The following is a 23,887-nucleotide window of genomic DNA, read 5'->3' as shown; positions in this document are numbered from 1 at the left end:
CTACCTTCCAGAAAGTTCTTGCCAACTTATGTCACTACCAGTTGTGTGTTTAGAGTGTCTTTAATTGTAACCTTCCAGTTCACATTAATGTTTAAGATATGATAATGCTCAAATCAATTTTAAAATGGCTATTTTGTCTTATAATTATAAATATGTTAAAAATATAAGAGGATGAAACAGAAAATAACATTCAGTCTCACCATTGAGAATGGTGCATTTAATTCTAACCTGAGATCATAGTATAGATGTAGTTTTGCAAACTCTTCCCTCCAACTACCCCTTTAAATACCTAGTGATCTTGAACTTTTGATGGTATCAAGTATATATGCTTGAATTTGTTAAGTCTCCATTTAGCTCGGTTCCAGATTTTACTCTTCAAATAACTGTTAAGAATATACTTATGAATATATCTTGGGATGCCTGTTTCTATAAGAATGTTCCTGGGTCGAAGGGACATATGATCATAAGAATTGTGTTCCTATTTACTCAAACTCTTACATGAGGGAATGCAAAGTACTCATCAGAAAATTTAAACAGAAGTACCTGCTGCTCTTGTGTTTTATGAATTAGATCCTGTGTTTATGTGCTGTCTTTATTTGTAATAGAGAGTTATAAAATCTTGGCTATTTGTACTGACTCTTGGATTGATTAAACTGCTACACCTTGATGTCATGTCCGTTGTATAAAATAGAGGGTTTAGATAAAATGATTAGGTCCCTTCTATTTCTAAAAGTATTTTGGTGTTGGAAGAGGTGAAAATGTGAAAGTACAGAAAATGTGAGGCCTGAGAGATTACATTGTTTCTACAGGGCCTAAAACTAAATTGAAAAGTAAAACGTCGTTTTTTTCTAAATCAAGTTAATAGGTGCCCTTAAGTTGAAATAGGTTCCTTTAAGTATATATACAAATAATAAACCTACAAAATTGAAAATCCTAAGGAGCCAGTATATATGTTGCAAAAAGCTATTCCTTCTAGCGTATGTTCAAATATAATTTTTGATCGCAGGCCCTTCAGAAAATAGATTGCCAGTTCTTTCAGGGATTTACTTTCTTCGTCTTCATTAGTATTGTTACCCATTTGTTAAAACTGTTCAGTTACCCTGATGATAGTAGGAAACAGGATTCCAGAATGCACTCTGTTTATTCTATAGTATATGTATTTGTGGGGGCAGTTGTGGAGTGAGGTAAAACCTGAATAGCAGTGGATGTAGCCTGTTGAGACTGGTTGTGGACTGGGTCAGAACTAGGATGGCACCCTCTTCCAGTTTTTGTAGTAAAGAAGTTTCCCTGAGCTTTGGATCTATTTGTACTTACTGTGGAAGGGGAAAAAAGCATTCATGATATGGAAGGGCAGTTCTTATGTATGCAAGTTCAAAATTGAGAAGAAACTCAAACTGAAAAATTTTACAAGAGATCAAAATGGTAGAAATTAGAAGTGGTGGCCTGAAGTTTCAAAATGAAAAAAGCTTATGGTATTGGTGGTGTAGTGAGGCCTTTGGGACAGTGACAACTCAGTAAGCTGGGGACTGCAGCTGAGTACCAAAGAAGCTCACTATTAGAGAAAAGCTGACAACCATGCCTGTCTGTGCTACGTGGTGCCTTCAACGCATTGCGACGCTGGCACTGGTGGTGCGTGCTACAGCAGTACGTGGGATTGGTTACTACATGCCGGCTTAACGTCATTTCTGTGGGACATTTCTAAATTTGGTGTTATGTGGTATATTTATATGCCGCAGAACTAAATGTGTACATGGAAAAGCCGTTCTTAAAAAGATGTTTTGATTATAATTGTATATAAACTTTAACAGACCTGTATTATATCTGTCAAAGGTTCTGGGTGGTCAAGATTTTATTATACTTTTATGTTGATGTATGTGTTCCTTGTTTAAAGTGACATTCTGCAAATTAATTCCTTTAATAACTAATGCCTAATATTTTTTAGTGCTTCCTGTGTGCTAGTCACAATGGTTTATTACATGAATTATCTCATTTAATGTTATCATTCATGTGATGTTGGTACCATTTCCAGTTTAGAGAAGAGTTAGGCACAGAGTTTAAGTAACTCCCAGGTCTAGTAAGTGGTGGAGCCTGAAAGTCAACCAGCCATTCTTACTCCAAAACTTGTATTCTTTACCTCTCTGCTGTTCTGCTGTTTATTAAAGTTTTCAACATGTACAGAATGGGGGGTTAAAACTGTTTCTCTGATGTAATTTCAGTGTGTCTAAATACCTGTTTCATTATTTTTTCTTGTGCATTTTGTTTTTAAGATTCTTGGATTTCCCAGTCAGCATCATTTCCCCGTAATCAGAAACAGCCAGGGGTGGATTCTTTATCACCAGTGGCCTCACTTCCTAAACAGATTTGCCAGCCTTCAGCCCAACAGCAACCCACTAAACCAGTTAAAGTCACTTGTGCAAACTGCAAAAAACCTTTACAGAAGGGACAGACAGCTTATCAACGAAAAGGATCAGCTCACCTCTTTTGTTCTACCAGCTGCCTTTCCTCCTTCTCCCACAAACCTGCTCCAAAGAAACTCTGTGTTATGTGTAAAAAGTAAGGTTTACCTTTTAACATAATTCCGTATGGTTGAATATTGGTAGTATAAAATTTTAGGAAAATTACCAGAGTCTTAGAAGTGAATACTGTGTTTTAAAAATTGGTAAGCTAGTTGATTGAATCTTAAAGACAAACTCAAACTTGTGTTGAATTTGTAGGGTTCTGTATAAAGTTCAGGTGGCTTAGGATTAAAAAGCTTCCTGTTTTGGGCTGCCCAAGTGGCTCAGTTGGTTAGAGCAAAAGCTCTGAGCAACAGGGTTGCCGGTTTGATTCCCACATGGGCCGTGCCTGAGCTGAGCTGCCAACAGGCAGCAGGATGGCTCAGCTGGTGAGAGCACGTGTTCCTAACAACAAGACTGCCGGTTCGACTCCCATATGGGATGGTGGGCTACGGCCACCCATAACCAAGATTGAACACAGCACCTTGAGCTGAGCAGCCTCGAGCTTCTGATGGGCGGACGGATGGTGACTGGACTTGGAGCTGAGCTAGCTGCGCCCTCCACAACTAAGACTGAAGGACAACAGCTTGGCTGCTTCCCTTCCCCAATTCCCCAACACTGTTCCCCTTCCCCAATGCCCTAATAAAATCTTAAAAGAAAAAAAAAAAAGGCTTCCTGTTTGGATAGGCTTTGGGGTTGACTTAGATACTAGGCCCTTGTAATTAAATTTATCTGTAATCTCCATTAGACTCCTTGAATTTGTAAAAACACATACATATTTTTAAATATTAATTATAAGAATTTCGTTCTAACCAGATAAAATTGTTAAGCAGTTTACATATGACTATCTGTATTAAAATATTGGGTTGTCGGAAAAGTCATGATGCATTTTTACAACAAAAAACATAGAAAAAATACATCATGACTTTTCTGACAACCCAATAGATTGAATTTTACACTGTCTTCATATTAAGATTATGTAAAATTGACAGGCCTTTGCATTTTACATGGGTTTATGTGTTTTGAATATTAAGTCCTTAGAATACTCTGTTTCAAGACAGATACCAGTTTTTTGACAGCCTTGGAGAGACTGGATGCTCTCGTTTGCCAATTTTTTTAATTTTTTTATTTTTTTTTTATTTTTATTTTTTGTAAGCTGAGCCATCCTGCTACCTGTTGGCAGCTCAGTGGCTGCTCAGCTCGGGCTGGACTCGAACCGCTGTTGCTCAGAGCTCAAACTCTTGAGCGAGCTCTTAACCAACTGAGCCACTCGGCCGGCCCTCGTTTGCCAATTTTTAGGTCTGGCTTCACTAGTTAAAAATTAAGTGGAATCTGGTATATATGTGCAGGGTCAAACCAGGTGGATTTTTTTGTACATGTCGTAGAGCAGCCCATGTTTGTGAACATGTTTTTGATCTTAGAACTTTGGAAAGGGCTTAGTGCTGTGTACAAATTTAATAAATTCAAACATTGGAACAATTGTTACATACTTTTTTTTTTAAAGATTTTATTGGGGAACTGGAGGAGGAAACAGCATTGGGAAATTGGGGAAGGGGAACAGACAAGTTGCTGTCCTTTTGTTCTCCAATCTAGTTGTGGAGGATATCGCTTCACTGGCCCATGTTGGTGTTGTGATCATTACATTCTTCCCGGCTGAGGCAGATTGGTCGCTGGCCATAGGATGGCGGCTCATGGCAGCTCACGCTGGCTGCCAGCCACTCACAATAGCTTACAACAGCCCACTGCAGCCCCATTGCAGCCTATGCTGTCACTGGCGACTCATGGCAGCCCAACTCCAGGTCGAGCTGTTGTTCACCATCTTAGCTGTAGAGGGCGCAGCGTCACTGGCCCTTGTGGGATCCAAACCAGCAGCCCTGCTGCTCAGAGCTCGCACTCCCAAGCCGACTCTTAACCAACGAGCCACTCGGCCAGCCCTGTTATATACTTTTTAGATTGTTTATAGTAGTAGACTTGCATACTGCAAAATAGGATCTCGAAATTCAGAATTAAAGGAAAAACTTCAAAGGCCATCAATATTGTCATTTTCTAGCATTTGTAAGTACAATTAGAGATCTGTAGAGAATGGTGGTTGGGGTTATTTTGGCTTGTGGGGGTGTCTTCAAGTTCAGTTTTCCTCGTTAGAATGTATATCATGTTCCCATGACCTAGATATCTCATGCTTTATACTTACCAAAGGGAGGGGAATTGAATAGGTATTGTAAATTTATACCTCAGCACATTGGGCCTTGACATTAAATGCTATATAAATAATAAGTTTTTTGTTTATAACATGTTTCCGGTATCTGGAAGCCTTGTTAAGGAGCTTGAGGGTAAATTAGGTAATGGCAAGGATTTAATTGTATAAAATAGTTTTGCTTCGATGGAAATTAAAAATATCAGTTATTACTCTTATGATTGCTTTTTTTTTTTTTTAAGTAGAATTTTAGTTTAAGTTGTTCCTCTTATTTTCAGAGATATAACTACAATGAAAGGAACCATTGTCGCCCAAGTGGACTCAAGCGAGTCGTTCCAGGAATTCTGTAGCACGTCTTGTTTGTCTCTCTATGAAGACAAGCAGAATCCTACTAAAGGAGCACTCAATAAATCAAGATGTACAATTTGTGGTAAACTAACAGAGGTTTGTACTTTTGTGCTTTTTTTTTTTTTTTAAAGATTTTATTGGGGAATTGGAGAGGAGCAGCGTTGGGGGAATCAGGGAAGGGGAACAGACAAGTTGCTGTCCTTTTGTTCTTCAATCTAGTTGTGGAGGATGTCGCTTCACTGGCCCATGTTGGTATTATCATTGCGCTCTTCCCGCATAAGGCAGTTGCTCACCGGCCATTGGACGGCCACTCACGATGGCTCACAGGAGCTCACGAAAGCTCATGCCTGCTACTGGCCAGCCCCACTGTAGCCTACACTGTCAACAGCGACTCACGGCAGCCCAGCTCCGGGTTGAGCTGTTGTTCACCATCTTAGCTGTAGAGGGCAGTGTCACTGGCCCGCATGTGGGATCCGGGGGCCCTGCTGCTCACAGCAGGCGTCCCAAGCCACCAACTAACCAATGCGCCACTCGGCTGGCCCTGTACTTTTGTGCTTTTTATCACTCAGTTCCAACTAATGGAAATATTTTCAATTGTATTAACATACTCTTATCAGTGTATATTTCCTTATTAGTGAGGATATATAAAATCGATCTGCTAAGTATTCCATTATGTAATCCCATTTTCCTCTAGGGAGAATGATTTAGGAAAAATTAAAATATAATATGAATTGATTATTTTTTCCCGAGGTTAGGAGTACTCAGACAAAACTAGTGATTCAACAAATATCCTGACTGCATGAGGAAGACAGTCTTGCTTAAGAAGTAGAACCGTGTGTATGAAAGGAGAGAAAGTTAGCACTCCCCTTGACAAGGATGGAAGAGGCCTTCAGGCCTAACTATGGGCATATGGTTAAGGCATTACCACCTGCTTCATGGCATGTAACCATTGTTTTTATTGGTAGTCACAAAATAGTCACGAGGATGTGAAATACAGTATGGGGAATATAATCAGTAATGTATAGATTATGTAGGATGCCAGATGGATACTGGACTTAAATCAGGTGGATCACTTCATAGATTGTGTACATGCCTGACCACTGCGCTGTACACCTGAATCTGATGTAGAATAATATTGAATGTCAACTGTAATGAAAATATATCTATATCGATATAGATATATATGTATATATATCTATATAGATATCAATATATTCATGGGATGTAAAGTACAGCATAGGGAATATAGTCAGTGGTATTGTAACAGCTATATATAATGTCAGGGGTAGTAAACTTGGTGGGTTATCCCTTTGTGTGGGGTGTAAATGTCTAATCATTATGTTGTTTCATACACCTGAAACTAATGTAAAAAATAAAAAATAAAGCACTCACCCACACACACACTTGAAGTAGAACCAGTGGAGGGATTATTTTTTTGATAATTTCACATTATTAATATGGTATTAAAAGTATTTGCATTTGACTAAAAAAAAAGAAACCTGTGTATACATACCTCATTTGAATTATTTATTAGATTGGTTCTCTTCCTTTTTCTAGAGCACTGCAACTACTTATAGTTCCTTTTTGAATTTGTCTAAAGATTTCCAGCCTGTTTGTTTTAGAAGTTTTATACTAACACTATCCAAACTGGGTTGTTTCATTTTTAGATGTCTCCAGAGAAGTTTGTGGTGATATCAGTGGGTTCCCACCATACATGTATTCTTTGTATGTATAAATATGGTTCAGAGAACAATGAAATGTACTTTGTCTTTCCTTTTCCCTTAAATGAGCCTTCTATAGAAAAAATTGGGGCATTTTCTTTTTATTGGAATACCTCGTTATTTGTCTACTTGTCATACTCATTTGTTTTTAAATATTTTTGTTTTTTAGATTCGCCATGAAGTTAGCTTTAAAAATATGACTCATAAGCTGTGCAGTGACCACTGCTTTAATAGATACAGAATGGCCAATGGTCTGATAATGAATTGCTGTGAACAGTGTGGAGAGTACCTGCCCAGCAAAGGTGCCGGGAATAGTGTCCTGGTGGTTGATGGTCAGCAGAAGCGTTTCTGCTGCCAGAGTTGTGTCAGCGAATACAAACAGGTAATTCATGATCTAATCAAAAACTCCCTTTCTTTTGAATGTTTCGAATTGCTCTAATAGTTTAATAGCACTTATTAACCTGATTTATCTTGGAATCTCATTTAATTTCGTTATTGTCTTTCCAATTTACATCTTGGAAATGACCTATCTCAAATGAGTACTGAAATATATGTAGATTATTAGAAATAAACTGTGATTTTACACATAAAGGTAAATGCTACCAAAATGATTTCCCTCTTTTTTTTTTTTTTTTTTAAATGATTCTTCCTCTTCTGAATTTTCTTATTCGGATGGTGGAGGGGTTGCAAATACAATTTTTTAAATTGTTAAAGCGTAGGTTAGGACTCATTGTCTCATTTATTTTTCGATTTTAAGATTAATTTCATTTTTAAGGTCTTTTTGATTTAGTTTATTTTTTAATTTATACATATGGTTCAAAAGTAAGATAAGTATAAAAAGACATACTCAGAGAAGTCCAGCTCCCATTTCTGTCTTCTTTTGTTTCCTACTCATCCTTTATGGTGTCACTGTTCAGTTTTTACTATTTTATGTTTTCTGTTCTTTATGAAAAATTAAGGAAATACATAATTCATTTAAGTTCCTCGTTTTCCTATGCAAAAGATAGCATATTGTATATACCATACTGCACCTTCCAATTTTTCACCTCACAGTGTATCTTGGAAATTATTCTCTATCATAGACCTTTCTTCTTTTTGTGGTATGGCTGCACAAGATACATTTTCATGAATTTTGTGAGCCAGTTGTTAAAAACACCCATTATTAAAAATTAAATTATAGAAACTTATAGATAAATTATATTTGTATTAATCTGCTAGGCCTGCCATAATAAAATACCAAAGACCGGAAGGCTCAAACAATAGAAAGTTATTTTCTCACTGTTTTGGAGCTAGAAGTCCTAGATCAAAGTGTTTTTCTGGATTGGTTCCTGGTGAGGCTGCTGTTTCAGGCTTGCAGATAGCCTCCTTCTTGCTGTGTCCTCACATGGTTTTTCCTCTGCGCAAAAGGAGACATAGAGGGATAAAGACAGATATATTGATCTCTGGTATCTTTCTCTTCTGTAAGACATTTGTCCAGTCCGATTAGAGTCCCACCCTTAGGACTTCATTTCACTTTAACTGTCTCCCTACAAGCCCTATTCTAAATACAGTCTCATTGGGATTAGGGCTTCAAGATAGGAATTTTTGGGGAACACAATTCAGACTATAACAATATTGAAAAGAAAGAAAATATTCAAAACTTATCACTTCCTAATTATTTTATTACATTTATTGTATTATGTGTGTTCTGAAGATTATTTTCACATACTGTATTTGTATGATGGAGATATTATCCATAATGGTGTGCTTCTGTGCATCATTTTCCAATTTCATGTTCAGTTTTGTGTTGGCAGCCTGAAATTAGCTATAGTGGGAGTATTTTCATGGTAGATGCTACAAATTATGATGGATCCCCTCACCTCTCAAGAGCTAGTTGTTAACCACATACAACATAACACTGTGCTGTATGTTAGTTGATTTGATCACTTTGCTGGTGACGATATTTGGATTATTTCCAGTCTTTTGCTCTTACAAGTACCCTCGTACATAGATGCTTAACTCTGTATTTGTGGAGGTGTGGTTTCAGGTTAGATTCTTTTTTTTTTTTTTTTTTTAAGATTTTATTGGGGAATCGGGGGAGGGGGAACAAACAAGCTGCTGTCCTTTTGTTCTTCACTCTAGTTGTGGAGGACGTTGCTTCACTGGCCCATGTTGGTATTATCATTGCGCTCTTCCCTGGTGAGGCAGATCAGTTGCTGGCCTCTGGACGGCCGTGCATGGCGGCTGTTGGCCGCTCACGCTGGCTGCCAGCCACACACGGTAGCTTATGGCAGCCCACTGCAGCAGGGGCTGCAGCTTATGCCGTCATCGGCAACTCACGGCAGCCCAGTTCCAGGTCGAGCTGTTGTTCACCATCTTAGCTGTAGAGGGCAGTGTCACTGGCCCTCATGTGGGATCCGAACCGGGGCCCTGCTGCTCAGAGCTGGCGTCCCAAGCCAGCTCTTAACCAACGCACCACTTGGCTGACCTGGGAGTAGATTCTTAGAAGCAGGATTGTTTGGCCAAAGTAGTTTGTAAGATATTATTCAATGTGTGTTAGAGTTGTACCAGTTTGCATTCCTTTTAGTAATATTTTGCAATTGCCTATTTCACAATAGCCCCTCCAGCAGAGAATATTAACATGTCATTCCATTTGGTAAAAATGGCATGTTAGCATAGTTTTAATTCGTATTCCTTTTATTAGGCATGATGATGAACAGTATTTCCTATTTCGGAGTTAATTGTATTTTCTGTGACCTATTTGTTTACATCTTTGACCTGTATTTTGGTTTGGGCTGTGACTGTCTCAAAATTTTTTCACATTAAGTTGAATATTTATTTTAATGAGCAAAATGCGTTGGTAATTTAATTGAGAGGAGGCTTTAAAATGCACAAATTTACTAAAATAAGAAATGACAAGCTGGACTTAAGAAATCAAAAGAGAAATATGAAAATCAATTGTAAGACTACATTGTATGACCCTAGGTAAAAATGTTGGAAACCTAGGTGGATTAAAGGAGTAATTTTCTATGAAAATATAATTTTCTTAAATTTACTCCAGAGCAAATATAATGAAACAGAGAAATTTCCATAGAAGAAATAGAGATTATTATTAAAGAACTACCTCACACAAAAAAATTGTGCTAAAATGGTCTCGGGAATTCCACCCAATCTAAATAAACCAGGTAATCTCAGTGCTATTTCAACCATTCCAGAGCATAAAAAAGTAGGAAAATAATGTGTGTGTGTGTGTGTGTGTGTGTGTGTGTGTGTGTGTGTGTGTAATTTTAACTGCTAAATAAGTATATATAACATAAAATTTCCAATTTAAAAAATTTTTAAGTATATGATTGAGTGGCATTATATTCATAATGTTGTGCAACCGCAACCATCATCTCAATTTCCAAAACTATTTCATGACCCCAACAATGAGAGTTAAGCCAGTAACTCGTCATTTTCTTCTACCCTTAGTTCCTGGTAATTCCTAACCTACTTTCTGTCTCTGTGAATTTTCCTATTCTGGATATTTCATATAAGTCGACCCATACAATATCCTTTTGTGTCTGCTTTATTTCACTTAGCATAATGTTTTGTTTCATCCATGCCATAGCATTACTTCTTATGGCTGAATAATATTCACTGTATGTATATCACATTTTGTTTATCCATTCATCTGTTGATGGATATTTCGGTTCCTTCCTCCTTTTGGCCTTTGTGAATCATGGTGCCATGAACATTGGCATATGAATATCAGTTTGAGTCCCTGTTTTCAATTCTTGTGGGAATATACTTAAGAGTGGAATTCTTGGGTTGTAGGGTAATTCTACATTTAGATTTTTGAGAAGCTGTCGAACTGTTTTCCACAACAACTACGGTATATCATTTGACATTTCTATCAGCAATATATGAGGGTTCCATTTACTGTATATCTTTGCCAACACTTATTTTCCATTTTAAAAAAATTGCTTTTTTATTATAGTTCATCTTAGTAGATGTGAGGTGGTATCTCTTTGTGGTTGTGTTTGCATTTCTCTGATGACTACCATTGTTGAGCAGGTATTCATGGGCTTGTTGACTATTTGTATATCTTCTTTGGAGAAGTATCTATGGAAGTCCTTTGCCCATGTTTGAATTGTGGTATTTTTCCTTTTATTGAGCTGTAGGAATTCTTTATATATTGCGAATGTTAATCCCTTATCTGATACATATGATACACCTGATACAATATCTTATAGGTATTACTGTCTGCCATATGTAGACTGTCTTTTTACTTTCTTGATAATTTCATTTCATGCAGAAAAGTTTAGTTTTAATGAAGTCTAGTTTACCTCTGTTTTTCTTTTGTTGATCGTGTTTTTGGTGCCAAATCTAAGAATTTGTTGCCAAATCAAAGGTCCAGATGGTTTATCTCTATATTTTCTTTTAACAGTTTTATGGTTTTAACTTTTATATTAGGTCTTTGGTTCATTTTGAATTAATTTTTGTTTATGACTTCATTCTTTTGTCCATGGAGATCCAGTTGTCCCAGCACCATATGTTGAAGAAACTATGATTTTCCAATGGAATGGACTTGTCACACTTCACAAATATTAATTGGCCATAGATGAGTGGGTTTATTTCTGGACTTTCAATTCTGTAATCAGGAAATTTGTTCTTCTTTTTCAAGATTGTTTGGATATTTTAGACCCATTTAAATTTTATATGAACTTGAGGATTTGCTCTTCCATTTCTGCAGAAGAGTATTAGAATTTGATAGTGATTGCACTGATTGTTTTGAGTACTGTTGACATTTCAGCAATGTTAAATCTTCCTATCTATGAACATGGGATGACTTCTCATTTATTTAGGTCTTCCTTTGTTTCTTTCAGCAGTCTTTTGTAGTTTTCAGTGTACAAGTCTTCAATCGTTGGTTATATTTATTTCTAGGTATTTTATTTTTTTTTTAGACACTATTGGTAATAGAATTGCTTCATTAATTTCATTTTCAGATTGTATATTGCTATTGTTTAGAAACATAACTAATATTTGATTATTGATCTTGTATCCTGCAACTTTGTTGAAATCATTTATTAGCTTTAGTAGCTTTATTGTGGATACCTTGGGATTTTTCTGTATAGAGAGTCATGTCATCTGCAAATAGCCATAATTATACTTTCTTTCCTATTTGAATGCCTTTTATTATTTTTTTCCAAATTATTCTGGCTAGAACTTGGACTATTATGTTTAATGGAAGTGATAAAAGTGGGCATCCTTGTCTTGTTCCTTTTCTTAGCAGAAAAGCTTTATGTCTTTCACCATTGAATATAATGTTAGCTGTGGGTTGTTCATATATGGCATTTAATATGTTGAGGTATGTTTATTCTAGTCCTAGTTTGTTGAGTGTTTTTTTTTATCATAAAAAGATATTGGATTATGTCAAACTTTTTCTTCCCATCATTTGAGATTATCATGTGGTTTTTACCTTCATTCTATTCATGTGCTGTATAACACTGATTATTTTTACATTGAACCACTCTTGCATTACTGGGATAAATCTCACTTTTTATGGTGTTTAATACTTTTAATATGATGCTGAATTTGGCTTACTAATAGTTTGTTCTGGATGTTTATATGTAGATTCATAAGGGATACTGGTCTGTGATATTCTTTGTTGTAATATCTTTATTGGTCTTTGGAATCAGGGTAACGCTGGTCTAGTAGAATATGGTTGGGGAGTGTTCCATTCTGTTTTGATTTTTGGAAGAGTTTGAGAAGATTTTGTGTTCTTTAAATGTTTGGTAGAATTCACCAGTGAAGTAATTTGGTTCTGGGCTTTTCATTATTACAAGGTTTGTGATGACTGATTTAATCTCTACATCTTACAGATCTGTTGATATTTTCTATTTCTTCTTGAGTCCGTTTTGGTGGTTTATGTGTTTTAAGGAATTTGTCTATGTCATCTCTGTTATCCAAGTTGTTGGTATATAGTTGTTCATATCATTTAATCAGTTTTTTTTGAGGGGGAGGGAAATGTCCATTGTTTCGTCCCTTCTTTTGTTTTTGTTTTGTTCTTTGCATCTTTTGTTTTTCTTAGTCTAAGGTTTGTCAACTTTTTTCAAATGATTAACTTTTGGTTTTGTTGATTGTATTTTTCTCTTCTCTGTCTCCACTTTAATCTTTATTATTTCCTTCTGCTGGTTTTGGGTTTAGTTTTCTATTTTTTTCTACTTCTTTAAGGTTCAAATTACGTTACTGATTTGAGATCTTTTAAAAAAATAGATATTTACAATTATAAATTTTTCTCTGATCACTGATTACTCTGCATCCCGTCACTTTTGGTATTGTGTAGTTTGGCTTACTTTCGTCCGTTAGGTATTTTTAAACTTCCCTTGTGAGTTCTTTGACCCATTGGTTAAGAGTGTGTAGTTTAATCTCTCTCTATTTGTGAATGTTTCAGTTTTCCTTCTGGTATTCATTTCTAGTTTCATTCTGTTAATGATTGAAAAAGACACTCTGTGTGATTTCAGTCTTTATAAATTTATTGAGACTTTTTCATGGCCTAACATATGGTTTGTCCTAGAGAATGTCCCATGTGCTGTTGAGAAGAATATTTATTCTACTGTTATTGGGTGGAGTATTTTATATATCTGTTAATTCCAGTTTTCGATGTTTTTCAAATCCTGTATTTAATTATTGAAGTTCTGTCTGGATGGTGTATGCATTATTAAAAGTGGTGTATTTCGGGCTGGCCAAGTGGCTCAGCTGGTTAAGAGCTCGCTTGGGAGCACCAGCTCTGAGCAGCAGGGCTGCGGTTCGGATCCCACATTGAGGGCCAGTGACACTCGGCCTCTATAGCTAAGATGATGCACAACAGCTCCACGTGGAGCTGGGCTGCTGTGAGTCGCTGGCGACGGCGTAGGCTGCAGCCTCTGCTGCAGTGGGCTTCCGTGACCTACATGAGTGGCTGGCAGCCAGCGTGAGCGGCTGGCAGCGGTGTGAGCAGCCGACCAATGACAGGTGACCGTTTGCCTCACCTAGGAAGAGCACAATGATCATACCAACATGGGCCAATGAAGCAAAGTCCTCCACAACTAGACTGAAGAACAAAAACAGCAATTTGTCTGCCTGTCTGTTCCCCTTCCCTGATTCCCCAACACTTTCCCTCCCCCCAATTCCCCAATTAAAAAAAAAAAAAGTGGTGTACTTCTTGAATTTTCCAACTGCTATTGTAGAATTGTCTATTTTTCCCTTCAGATTTGTCAGTGTTTGCTTAATATATTTTGGGATTCTGATATTTGGTGCATATATGTTTATAATTGTTATATCTTGATGAATTTACCTTTTTACCCCAGTAAATATTGTTTTTCTTTGTCTCATATCATTTTTTTTTAATTGGGGAGTTGAGGGAGGGAACAGTGTTGGGGAATTGGGGAAGGGGACTGGACAAGTTGTTGTTCTTCAGTCTTCGTTGTGGAGGCCGCCAGTCGTCATCTGGCTGCCCATTGGCAGCTCGTGGCCTCTAAGCTCAAGGTGCTTTGTCCAATCTTAGTTGCTGGTAGGTGTAGCCACCATCCATGTGGGAGTCGAACCAGCAATCTTGTTGTTAAGAGCGCATGCTCTATCCACTGAGCCATCCGTGGGGCAGCTCAGGTCAAGTTGCCTAGTTCATTCTTAGTTGCTGGCAGGCGTAGCCCACCATCGAACAGGCAGTCTTTTTGTTAGGAGCATGTGCTCTCACCAGCTGAGCCATCCTGCCACCTGTTGGCAGCTCAGCAGCAGCTCAGGTCAGGCGCATTGTCACTGGGCCATGTGGGAATTGAACCGGCAGTCCTGTTGCTCAGAGCTTGTGTTCTTGAGCTAACTCGTAACCAATGAGCCACTCGGCCAGCCTCTCATATCCGTTTTTGATCAAGTTTTCAAAAGTTTATTTTGTTTGATATCAATATAGAAACTCCTGCTTCCACTTTTAGCTTTTGCATGGAATATCTTTTTCCATTATTTTACTTTTGATCTATTTGTGAATTTGTATGTAATCACTTTACATACCACATATAGTTGGATCAAGTTTTATTTCCATTCTACCAATGTCTGCCTTTTGATTGGAAAAAAATTTAATGTATTTATATTAGGTATTCCTGATAAGTAAGGATGTTTTTTTTGCCTTTTTGTTTTGTTTTTCTGTATATCTAATACCTTTTCTGTAACTCATTCCCTCCATTACTGCTTTCTTTTGTATTTAGTAGATTTTTTGTAGTGAGTTGTTTGGTTCTCTTCTCATTTCCTCTTGTGTGTAATTTTTAGGTATTGTCTTTGTGGTTACCATGGGGATTACATTTAACATTTAACATCCTAAGTTTATATCTGTCTGATATGACTTGATAACTTATTTTAATTGACACATAAAAGCTCTGTTCCTTTATAGCCCTGCTCTCCTTATACTGTATTAAATTGCATCTAAACATTGTGTGCCTAATAACAGAGATTTACAGTTTTTTTTTGTGACTGTTTTAAAATCGTATAGGAAATAAGAAACTTACAAATTAAAATTTAATAATACTGCATTTTATATTTGTTCATGTACTTACTTATAGTAAAGATCTTTAGTCCTTCATTCTTCTGAAGTTACTGTCTAGTTCCCATTCATTTCAGCATAAATCTTTGACTTTTTCAGCATTTTTTTTATAGGGTAGGTTTAGTGGAAATGACATCCCTCAGCTTTTATTTGGGTATGTCTTTATTTCTCCTTCATGTTTGGTGAATAATTTTGCTGTCTTGTTTGAAAGGTTTTTTCTTTCAGCATTTTACGTAATGTTGTCTCACTGCCTTTTGGCCTCCATGGTTTCTGATGAGACATTGGTCGAAAATCTTATTGAGGATTCCTTGTAATTGCTGCTCAAGATTCTTTGTTTTTAAATAGTTTGACTATAATGTGTCCTTTGTGTGTCTCTTTGAGTTTATCCTACTTGTAACTTGTTACGCTTCTTAGTTTTTTTACATTTTTGTCCATTATCAAATTTGTGAAGTTTTCAGCCACTATTTCTTCAAATAATCTTTCTGCCTGTTTTCTATATTTCTCTTATGGGACTCTCAATACACATGTTGGCCCCCTCCATCTGTCCCACAGGTCTCTTAGGCTTTGTTCACTTTTCTTCATTCCTTTTTTTCTTTCTGCTCCACAGACTCTGTAATTGTAATTTTGTTATTGCTGGTTGCTGGCCAAAGTCCTGACTCTTTCAACTAGTTCTCATGTTGAGGGGGTAGGTGATAGGGCATCTTGTTAATTCCTGATGGGGTAGAACTAGTTCAGGTTCCCTACTTGGTGTTTTCTAACATCACCCTAACTGGGTTGCTGGGGCTGGACATCGCCTTGAAACCAGGCCAGGGTGCGAGTCAAGCTCTCCACTTGGCCTCTGCTGGTGTGGGTGGGGTTAGTGCCACATTTTTTTTCTGTGGTGTTTGGATGGAGTGGAGGGGCTATTGTCTAAAAGTTTTTTCTTCCTAGGCTATCATTCCAATTCTGTTTCTCCATTTCTTTCACTGGTTTCGAGATTTTTTTGTCTTTATTTTTATTTACATTTTAATATTATTCAAATTATTAAAATTTTTTCGGAAATTTGACTGAGATGTGTTATGATTCTTTCGGTTTATCCTTTCCTAGGGTTTGCTCAGCGTCTTCTATCTGTAGGTTTCTATCTTTTGCCTGATTTGTAACATTTTCACACATTTCTTTGAGTGATTTTTCATCCCTGTCTCTTTTGTCACAGTCCAACAGATCCCTGAGGCTCTTTTTTTTTTTCAAAGGTTTTCCAAAACCTCCAAGTCTGTTCTCTTTCTGTTGTTCAAATTGGGTAATTTCTGTTTTCCCTTCACTGATTCTTTTCTCTGCCTTCTCCATTGTGCTATTAGTCCCATCCATTGGGTTTTTGTTGTTGTTTTTTTACTAATGCTTAATTTTTTTTTTAAATAGTTTCAGGGTTACAAAAAATTGAGCAGGTGATACAGAGTTCTCTTGTTATAGCCCCTCCCCTCAGTTCTCCCTTTGGTTGACAGCTTAAATTAACATGATACATTTGTTACAGTTAATGAAGTGATATTAATATATTATTGTTACGTAAAGTTCACAGCTCATTCACATTTTCTTAAATTTTACATAATGTCCCTTTTCTGTTTTAGGATTCCATCTAGATTATCACATTATAGTCAGTATTGATGTCACCTTGGTTGTGATTTTTTTTTTAATCCATTCCCCACTCCTCCCCCTTTTTTTTCTATGACCTTGACAGTTGTTAGGAGTCAGGTAATTGTAAGATGCCCCACTATTAGAATTTGTGTGATGTTTTTCTCATTATTAGACATACTGGGGCTGTGGATTCTTAGAAGGAAGATCAAAAAGGTGTTTACTGGGCCGGCCGAGTGGCGCGGTGGTTAAGAACTGGCTTGGGACGCCAGAGGGCCCCGGTTCAGATCCCACATATGAGGGCCAGTGACACTGCCCTCCACAGCTACGATGCTGAACAACAGCTCAACCTGGAGTCACCGGCGATGGCATAGGCTGCAGCCCCTGCTGCAGTGGGTTGCCATGGGCTACCGTGTGTAGCCAGCAGCCAGCGTGAGCGGCCAGCAGCCGCCGTGAGTGGCCGTCCAGAAGCCGGAGACTGATCTGTCTCTCCCGGGAAGAGTGCAATGATGGTGCCAACTTGGGCCAGTGAAGCAGTGTCCTCCACAACTAAACTGAAGAACAAAAACGACAGCAACTTGTCTGTTCCCATCCCCCAATTCCCCAATAAAAATCTTTAAAAAAAAAAAAAGGTGTTTACTTTTTACACTTTTGTCATTTTCATCACATAACAAAGGTACCTCTATCAGTGTGATTTATAACTGTTAATGTTGATCACCTTGCTGAAGTACTGTTTGTCAGGATTTTCAATTGTGAAATCTCCTCTTCCTCTTCCCATTCCCATGTTGTACTCTTCGGAATGACGTCACTCCTCTTTAGTGGGAAGTATATAAGTATCTGGGATTTTCTGCATAGGAGATTTGTGTCTTCTACATTTATTAATTTATTCAGTCATTTATTAATATACTTTGGGTTATAATTCAGTTGTACTTTATTTAATTTTTTGCTTGTAATTTTCTACCTTTGGCCATAGGGAGCACTTTCACTTGGCTCCTGTGTTCTTTTGACATACCTCATCCATTGATTTTTTTCTTTTTTCCTGTTACAGACCTTTTTCGGTTCTAGAATTTCCATTTGGTTCTTCTTATATCTTCTGTTTCTTTGATAAGAATCTCTTTTTTTCCTTGTTAACTGGCTTTTGTTTCTTGTTGAAGCATTTTTATTATAGCTGCTTTAAAAATCTTTGTCAGTTAATTCTAACATCTCTGTACTTTAAGTGTTAGCATCTATTAATTGTCTCTATCTAATTGTTGTTTTCCTGGTTTTTCGTAGGATAAGTGATTTTTATTTTATTTTATTGCAGCCTGGACATTTTGGGTATTATGTTATAATACTCTGGATGTTATTTAAATCTTCTGCTGTAGCTGGCTTTATTTGACACTGCTCTGGCAGGGAAAGGAAGGCGCCACCTGTCTGTTGCCCAGTGGAGGTAGAAGTTCAGACTCTCCAAGTGGCCTCTGTTGATACCCGTGGAACGAGGAGGAGCTCCTTGTTATTGTTGGGTGGGTGGGCATAGGAGTTCTGGTTCCCCTCTGAGCTTTGGCTGATTCCACCCTGACTGGGAGGAGTAGAGTACCTCCTTACTGCTACCCACATAGCCTCCACTGACACCAGATGATTCCACTCTAGTGAATATCAAAATTTTTCTTTGTTCTTTTATTAAATAAAATAAAAATTATTTAAAAATAGTTTCATCTTTCATTTTTAAAATATTTTCATGTTTCATAATTCATATACTATATATTCATAACTTATAAGTAAATAAATGGGAATCCATGCATATATTGTTAATGATAAGGGGACACAGTCAGACATGTTTGGAGACCATTACACAAGATGCTATACTGAATGTTTTTTTTTTTCCTGTAGAAAAAAAATCATATGGAACTAAATCATACGGTGATCTTTTCTTGTCCCTGCCTGCCCCTCCCGTTTTGACATTTGTCTCTAACATTGAACTTGGCTGCTATTGTTGTTCATGTCTCCATTGCTCAGTTAGTTTCTGGAGCATACTGATAATCTAGATCCTGGCAGTGGAGACTATAATGCTTAATACTTTCAATTATTTTTTATTTTATTGTATAGTGTTTTGACTTTCTCGGAAAGCAGGATGCTTTCTGCAAGGAGTAAGGATGTAAATTCATATGTACTGGAAGCTATCATGTGTGCTTTAAAATTAGTTTCCAAAACAACCCATTTGCAGATGGTGAAAATTGTAACTGCACAACCTACAAATCACTTAATTTAGAATGCTTTGAGTTATCATTATAAGTATTAATAGACTTCAATGAGATCTTAGAATACATTATCATGTAAGAGAAATAAGATGTTTTACATGTAAGATGTTTTACAAGGTCTACTTATAGGTGAGTCATATCTAAGGGTGTATTTTTAATTCCTTGCCCCATTATTATATTGTTTTATTATTAAATGATTTTTTTTTCTGTAGGATCATTTCTATATTTAATAATTCTTCTCTAAGTTGGGCACTCGGGATAGGACAGATAGGCATTTTTAAAAGTTGGAATGAGTTTGTAAGTCACAAAGAGGTAATTACAAATCAGCTTTTATAGATTGCTGATTTGTGTTTCAGTCTAGTAGCCTTTTTTTTTAAATTAAATTATTTTTTATTATGTAGCAGCCTTTCTTAATGTGTATTTATAAAGTGTTTGAAAATCTTTTTTTAGGTAGGTAGCCATCCAAGCTTCCTGAAGGAGGTTCGAGATCACATGCAGGACTCTTTCTTAATGCAGCCTGAGGTAAGCAGGAATGTAGCTGACAATTTCATGCATTGCTACTGTTTTTATTACGTATCTGAAAAATCATGTGCAGTTTGAAGTACAGGCACACCTCGGAGATATTGCGGGTTCAGTTCCAAAGCACTGCAGTAAAGCAAGCATCGCAATAAACTATGTCACAGAATTTTTTGGTTTTCCAGGGCATATAAAAGTTATGTTTACAATATACTGTAGTCTATTTAGCGTGCAATAGCATTGTGTCTAAAAAAGTACATACCTTAATTAAACACTATTTTATTGCTAGAAAATACTAACCATCATCTGATCCTTCAGTGATCTTCACTGGTGGGGAGTCTTCAATTTTTAAAAAACTCAGTATCTGCGAATCGCAATAAAGTGAGATAGTCTGGATATTAAAATTTATGAACTTAAAAAATATTAGATGATAGTTTTCCTACTTTATCTCTAAGACATACACAAACTTTTTTATTTCACTAAACTTTACATGTATTTTCCTGTGATAAGCTCATTTGCTTTTAGATGTTTATGTTGTTAAAAAATTACTTTCAGATATAATTTTTTAATGCACAGTACCTTGTCCACAGTAGGCACTTAATTATAGGATATAAAAGTGCCTCTCTTTTGTGCCTACTTGAAAGATAAAAGAAACCCTTTCTTTCAAAATCATTTCCAAATCTATATTCCCATTACTCTAGATTAATAAATTAATACATGAATAAAGATGCATGCAGTTAGGAATAATTGTAAATATAGTACAATGATCAAAAAGAATTTTATTTTGATATAATAATGTTATTTGATTAATCTACAGACCTTATTCACATTTTGTCCATTAATGTCCCTATAGCAAATGGAAAAAAATTACGACTTGTCTGGGACCCATGTAATCCAGGATAATAGGTTGTTATTTTATTAAAAAATTTTTTTTTGTCTCCCCCACCCCCTTCTTTTGAGACCCCACTTGCAGATATGTTAGACTTCCTGTTGTTGTCCTATAATCACTGTGGCTCTATTATTTATTGGATTTTTTTTTTTTTTGGTCTCATTTTCCTTTTTGCTTCATTTTGGGTAGTTTCTATTGTTGAATCTTTTTTTTTTTTTTAAAGATTTTATTGGGAAATCAGGGAAGGGGAACAGACAAGTTGCTGTCCTTTTGTTCGTTAGTCTAGTTGTGGAGGACGTCACTTCACTGGCCCGTGTTGGTATTATCATTGCGCTCATCCCGGCTGAGGCAGTTGGTCACTGGCCATTGGATGGCAGCTCACGGCAGCTCTCGCCGGCTGCTGACTGCTGGTCGCTCACAGTGGCTGCTGATCACTCATCGCAGCTCGTGGCAGCACACTGCAGCTCCACTGCAGCCTACGCCATCACTGGCCACTCAACGGCAGCCTAGTTCCAGGTCGAGCTGTTGTTCACAATCTTAGCTGTAGAGGGCACAGTGTCACTGGCCCATGTGGGATCCAAACCTGCGGCCCTGCTGTTCAGAGCTCGCGCTCCCAAGCCAACTCTTAACCAACCGAGCCACTCGGCTGACCCTCTATTGTTGAATCTTTAGTTTTACTAATCTTTTCTTATCAAAGAAACCTCATCAAATAAAATGGGGTATACTTTTCTTTCATCTCAGGTCTTGTATTTGTCATCTCTGGAAGTTCCATCTGGGTCATTTTTATATCTTCTATTCCTTGCTTCATTATATTCATGTTTTCCTCTACTGATTTCCTGAATATATCAGCATATTTATCATAGTTCTTTTAACATCTTTGTCTACCACTTTCATATCCGTCATTCCTAGATCTGTTTCTACAACTTGGTTTTTTATTTCTATATAATGAGTTATACTGTGTTTTGTGCAATGTTTAAAAGCCATTGATTCATATCTCTTTTTTAGTTTTTTTTTGGTTGTTAAAGGTGGGAGGTTAAATCTAGTCTGTGTTACTCCATCATGGCTGGGGGTGGAAGTCCTGTCTGTTTTAATGTGAAACAGTTCCCCGTTGTTTCTTTATCATTCATGACCATGACGTTTTGAATACCACAGGACATGTGGTAGTGTGTCCTCAGCTTGAGCTTGTCTGATGTTTTCTCAGGATGAGACAGAGGGAGGACATTTGTTTGCATGAGCACCTCATGAGTAATATTGTGTCTGTCTCGTGCACCCTGCAGGAGGCACACGATGTCTTTTGGCTCATAACTGTATGCTAGTCTGGCTCACATGGTTAAGGAGGTGTCTGTCAGATTTCTCCAGAGTACACTTGTCTTTTTACCTCTGTATTTATTAAGATTTTTTGGGGGGGATATATTATGCTCTGTAAATATCCTGTTGCCTAGCAGACTTTTTACCCACTATTTTTACATCCATTGTCAATCAGAAAAATTTTAAAAATTGCAAGTATTATATGTGTGTTAAAAGAAAAATTGTAAACTATACAATAATGAAGAAAAGTAAAACATGATAGTGTATAGATGTTTCAGACTTTTACTCTGCCTAAACATCTTGTAACATAAAGAGATACTATTAGGGTTTTATTGAATAAACATATTACTTGAATTTATCTTTTAATCTTCACATAGTGTAAAAATTAGTACAATATCATGTCGTTGAAGTTTTATGACACCTCCTCTAATCAAGATTCTTCACCATTTTTGTGCTTTGACTCCCTTGGTAATATGAATAGACCAATTCTCAGAATGTTGTTAAATGTAGAAAATAAAATACCTATGATTACAACTAGAATCAATTAATCAAAATAGTAAAACTTTAGAAAATGTTTTCAAATCACATTTCAAAGTGTGATATATGTATTTTATGAATGCATTAAGTAATAAGATACTATGGTTAATAACTACAGTATTTTCTGAAGTAACGTTGAACATAATAATATATTGAGCTGTCTTCTAGTATGATATAAAAAGCTGGGGATTTTTATTTTTCACAAAGCCACAGGTTCTGCTAAAACTTAACGTGGTTTGTTGCCTCCAATCTGAATGAAAGAAAAGCCCACGTTTCAGTTAGATGTTAATGAATATAAAGGTAATATTTTTTCCATGCAGTGCTATGGACCCAAGTTAGTTCACGTTTTATTTGAATGTGGCTAGGAAGTAGGTTCCGTGCTGGCTAGATGTTGGTGCCCATATCCTAGATTAGATTTGCAGCAGCAAGGACATGAAACTTTTATCTCTGGAGCACCTACTCATGTTGTCCACTCACTTGGTCAAAATGTACTAAATGAAATGTGTTACTCACATGTAAAAGGAAAAATTAGGGGAAAGTTTTTAAATCACTTGATGGTCAATTTTGATATTCATGTGGAATTGGTTAAAATGTAAGGCACCTTTTTTTCAATGAGTAGACTGAATCTGGCATAAACTCACATTATATTTACCTTTTACCTGCCAGTATTTTGTTTCAATCAGTTCTACCTCATTTTTTTGCACTGAATTTGTAAGTAGGTTTATTTTGTCCCATGCCTGGATGGGGAATATATTAATTGTGAATTTGTTCCATTTAATTTCATTCCTTTATATCACACAATGCATATTTATAGATGCATGCATATTTATAGATGCATGAAATTTAAATGATTATTCTGATTGTTTACTTATAAAGCAGAGAAAACATGGCATGAACATTTATTTCTTTTTTTGCTAATGTTCTTTCATTAAATGGGTCCTTTTGTTTTTGAAGTAGTGGTAGCTATGAAAGTAGCTGTGTTAAAATATTTTCAGTATTAATGAGTCTATCTTTCTGATAGTACTTTCTCATTCTCTTCAGATAATTGTATTTGTCAGTGTGGACCAGTTGCTTAGTTCCTTGTTTACTTGACTCAGTTCAACTGGTCTATTTTTATTGGTACATCTTAAAACTTACTAATTACTTAATCATTCTGGCAATAAAATCATTGTCAACTTGAAGGATGTTTGTAATAAATTTAAATAATCAAATCTAAGATTAGATTAGACAGTTGGACTTCATTTATTGAATTTTTGGTGAAAGAATTCTTTATAGGTACTGCTAGTGGAAGTTTCATGCGTATATCTACTGGGAGTGGTTTTGTTTTTCTCTCAGTGATCCTGCTATTTATACAATGGCAGGTGTCCTGATAGTTTTAGTATTCCTAATTTGTACAGTGGTGTCAGATTTTAAACATTCTTTTATCTTCCATTGTTTTATTGATGTGTTTTCTTTGATCTTTTCCCAATATAAAATTTTACATTATTATATAGGCCTTAGGAAAACA

At 36.4% G+C, this 23,887-nt stretch overlaps 1 protein-coding gene across 6 annotated transcripts in view; it reads left to right on the top strand.

Moving 5' to 3' along the window:
• ZMYM2 (zinc finger MYM-type containing 2) overlaps positions 1-23,887 on the top strand; it is a 106,711-nt gene that overhangs the window by 27,017 nt on the left and 55,807 nt on the right. For 5 of the 6 annotated variants that reach the window (XM_019652365.1, XM_019652359.1, XM_019652361.1 and 2 more), the window contains 4 exons: positions 2,268-2,553; positions 4,968-5,133; positions 6,928-7,140; positions 19,581-19,652. In XM_019652365.1, the coding sequence (XP_019507910.1) occupies positions 2,268-2,553; positions 4,968-5,133; positions 6,928-7,140; positions 19,581-19,652 (737 nt within the window). The remainder of the gene's footprint in view (positions 1-2,267; positions 2,554-4,967; positions 5,134-6,927; positions 7,141-19,580; positions 19,653-23,887) is intronic. The other variant, XM_019652364.1, reaches the window with a different exon arrangement.

The sequence above is a fragment of the Hipposideros armiger genome, unplaced genomic scaffold (genome assembly GCF_001890085.2).
Source record: "Hipposideros armiger isolate ML-2016 unplaced genomic scaffold, ASM189008v1 scaffold_178, whole genome shotgun sequence".
Lineage (NCBI taxonomy): Eukaryota > Metazoa > Chordata > Mammalia > Chiroptera > Hipposideridae > Hipposideros > Hipposideros armiger.
Note: the sequence above shows the minus strand (reverse complement) of the source record. Positions and strands in the feature narration are given on the sequence as shown.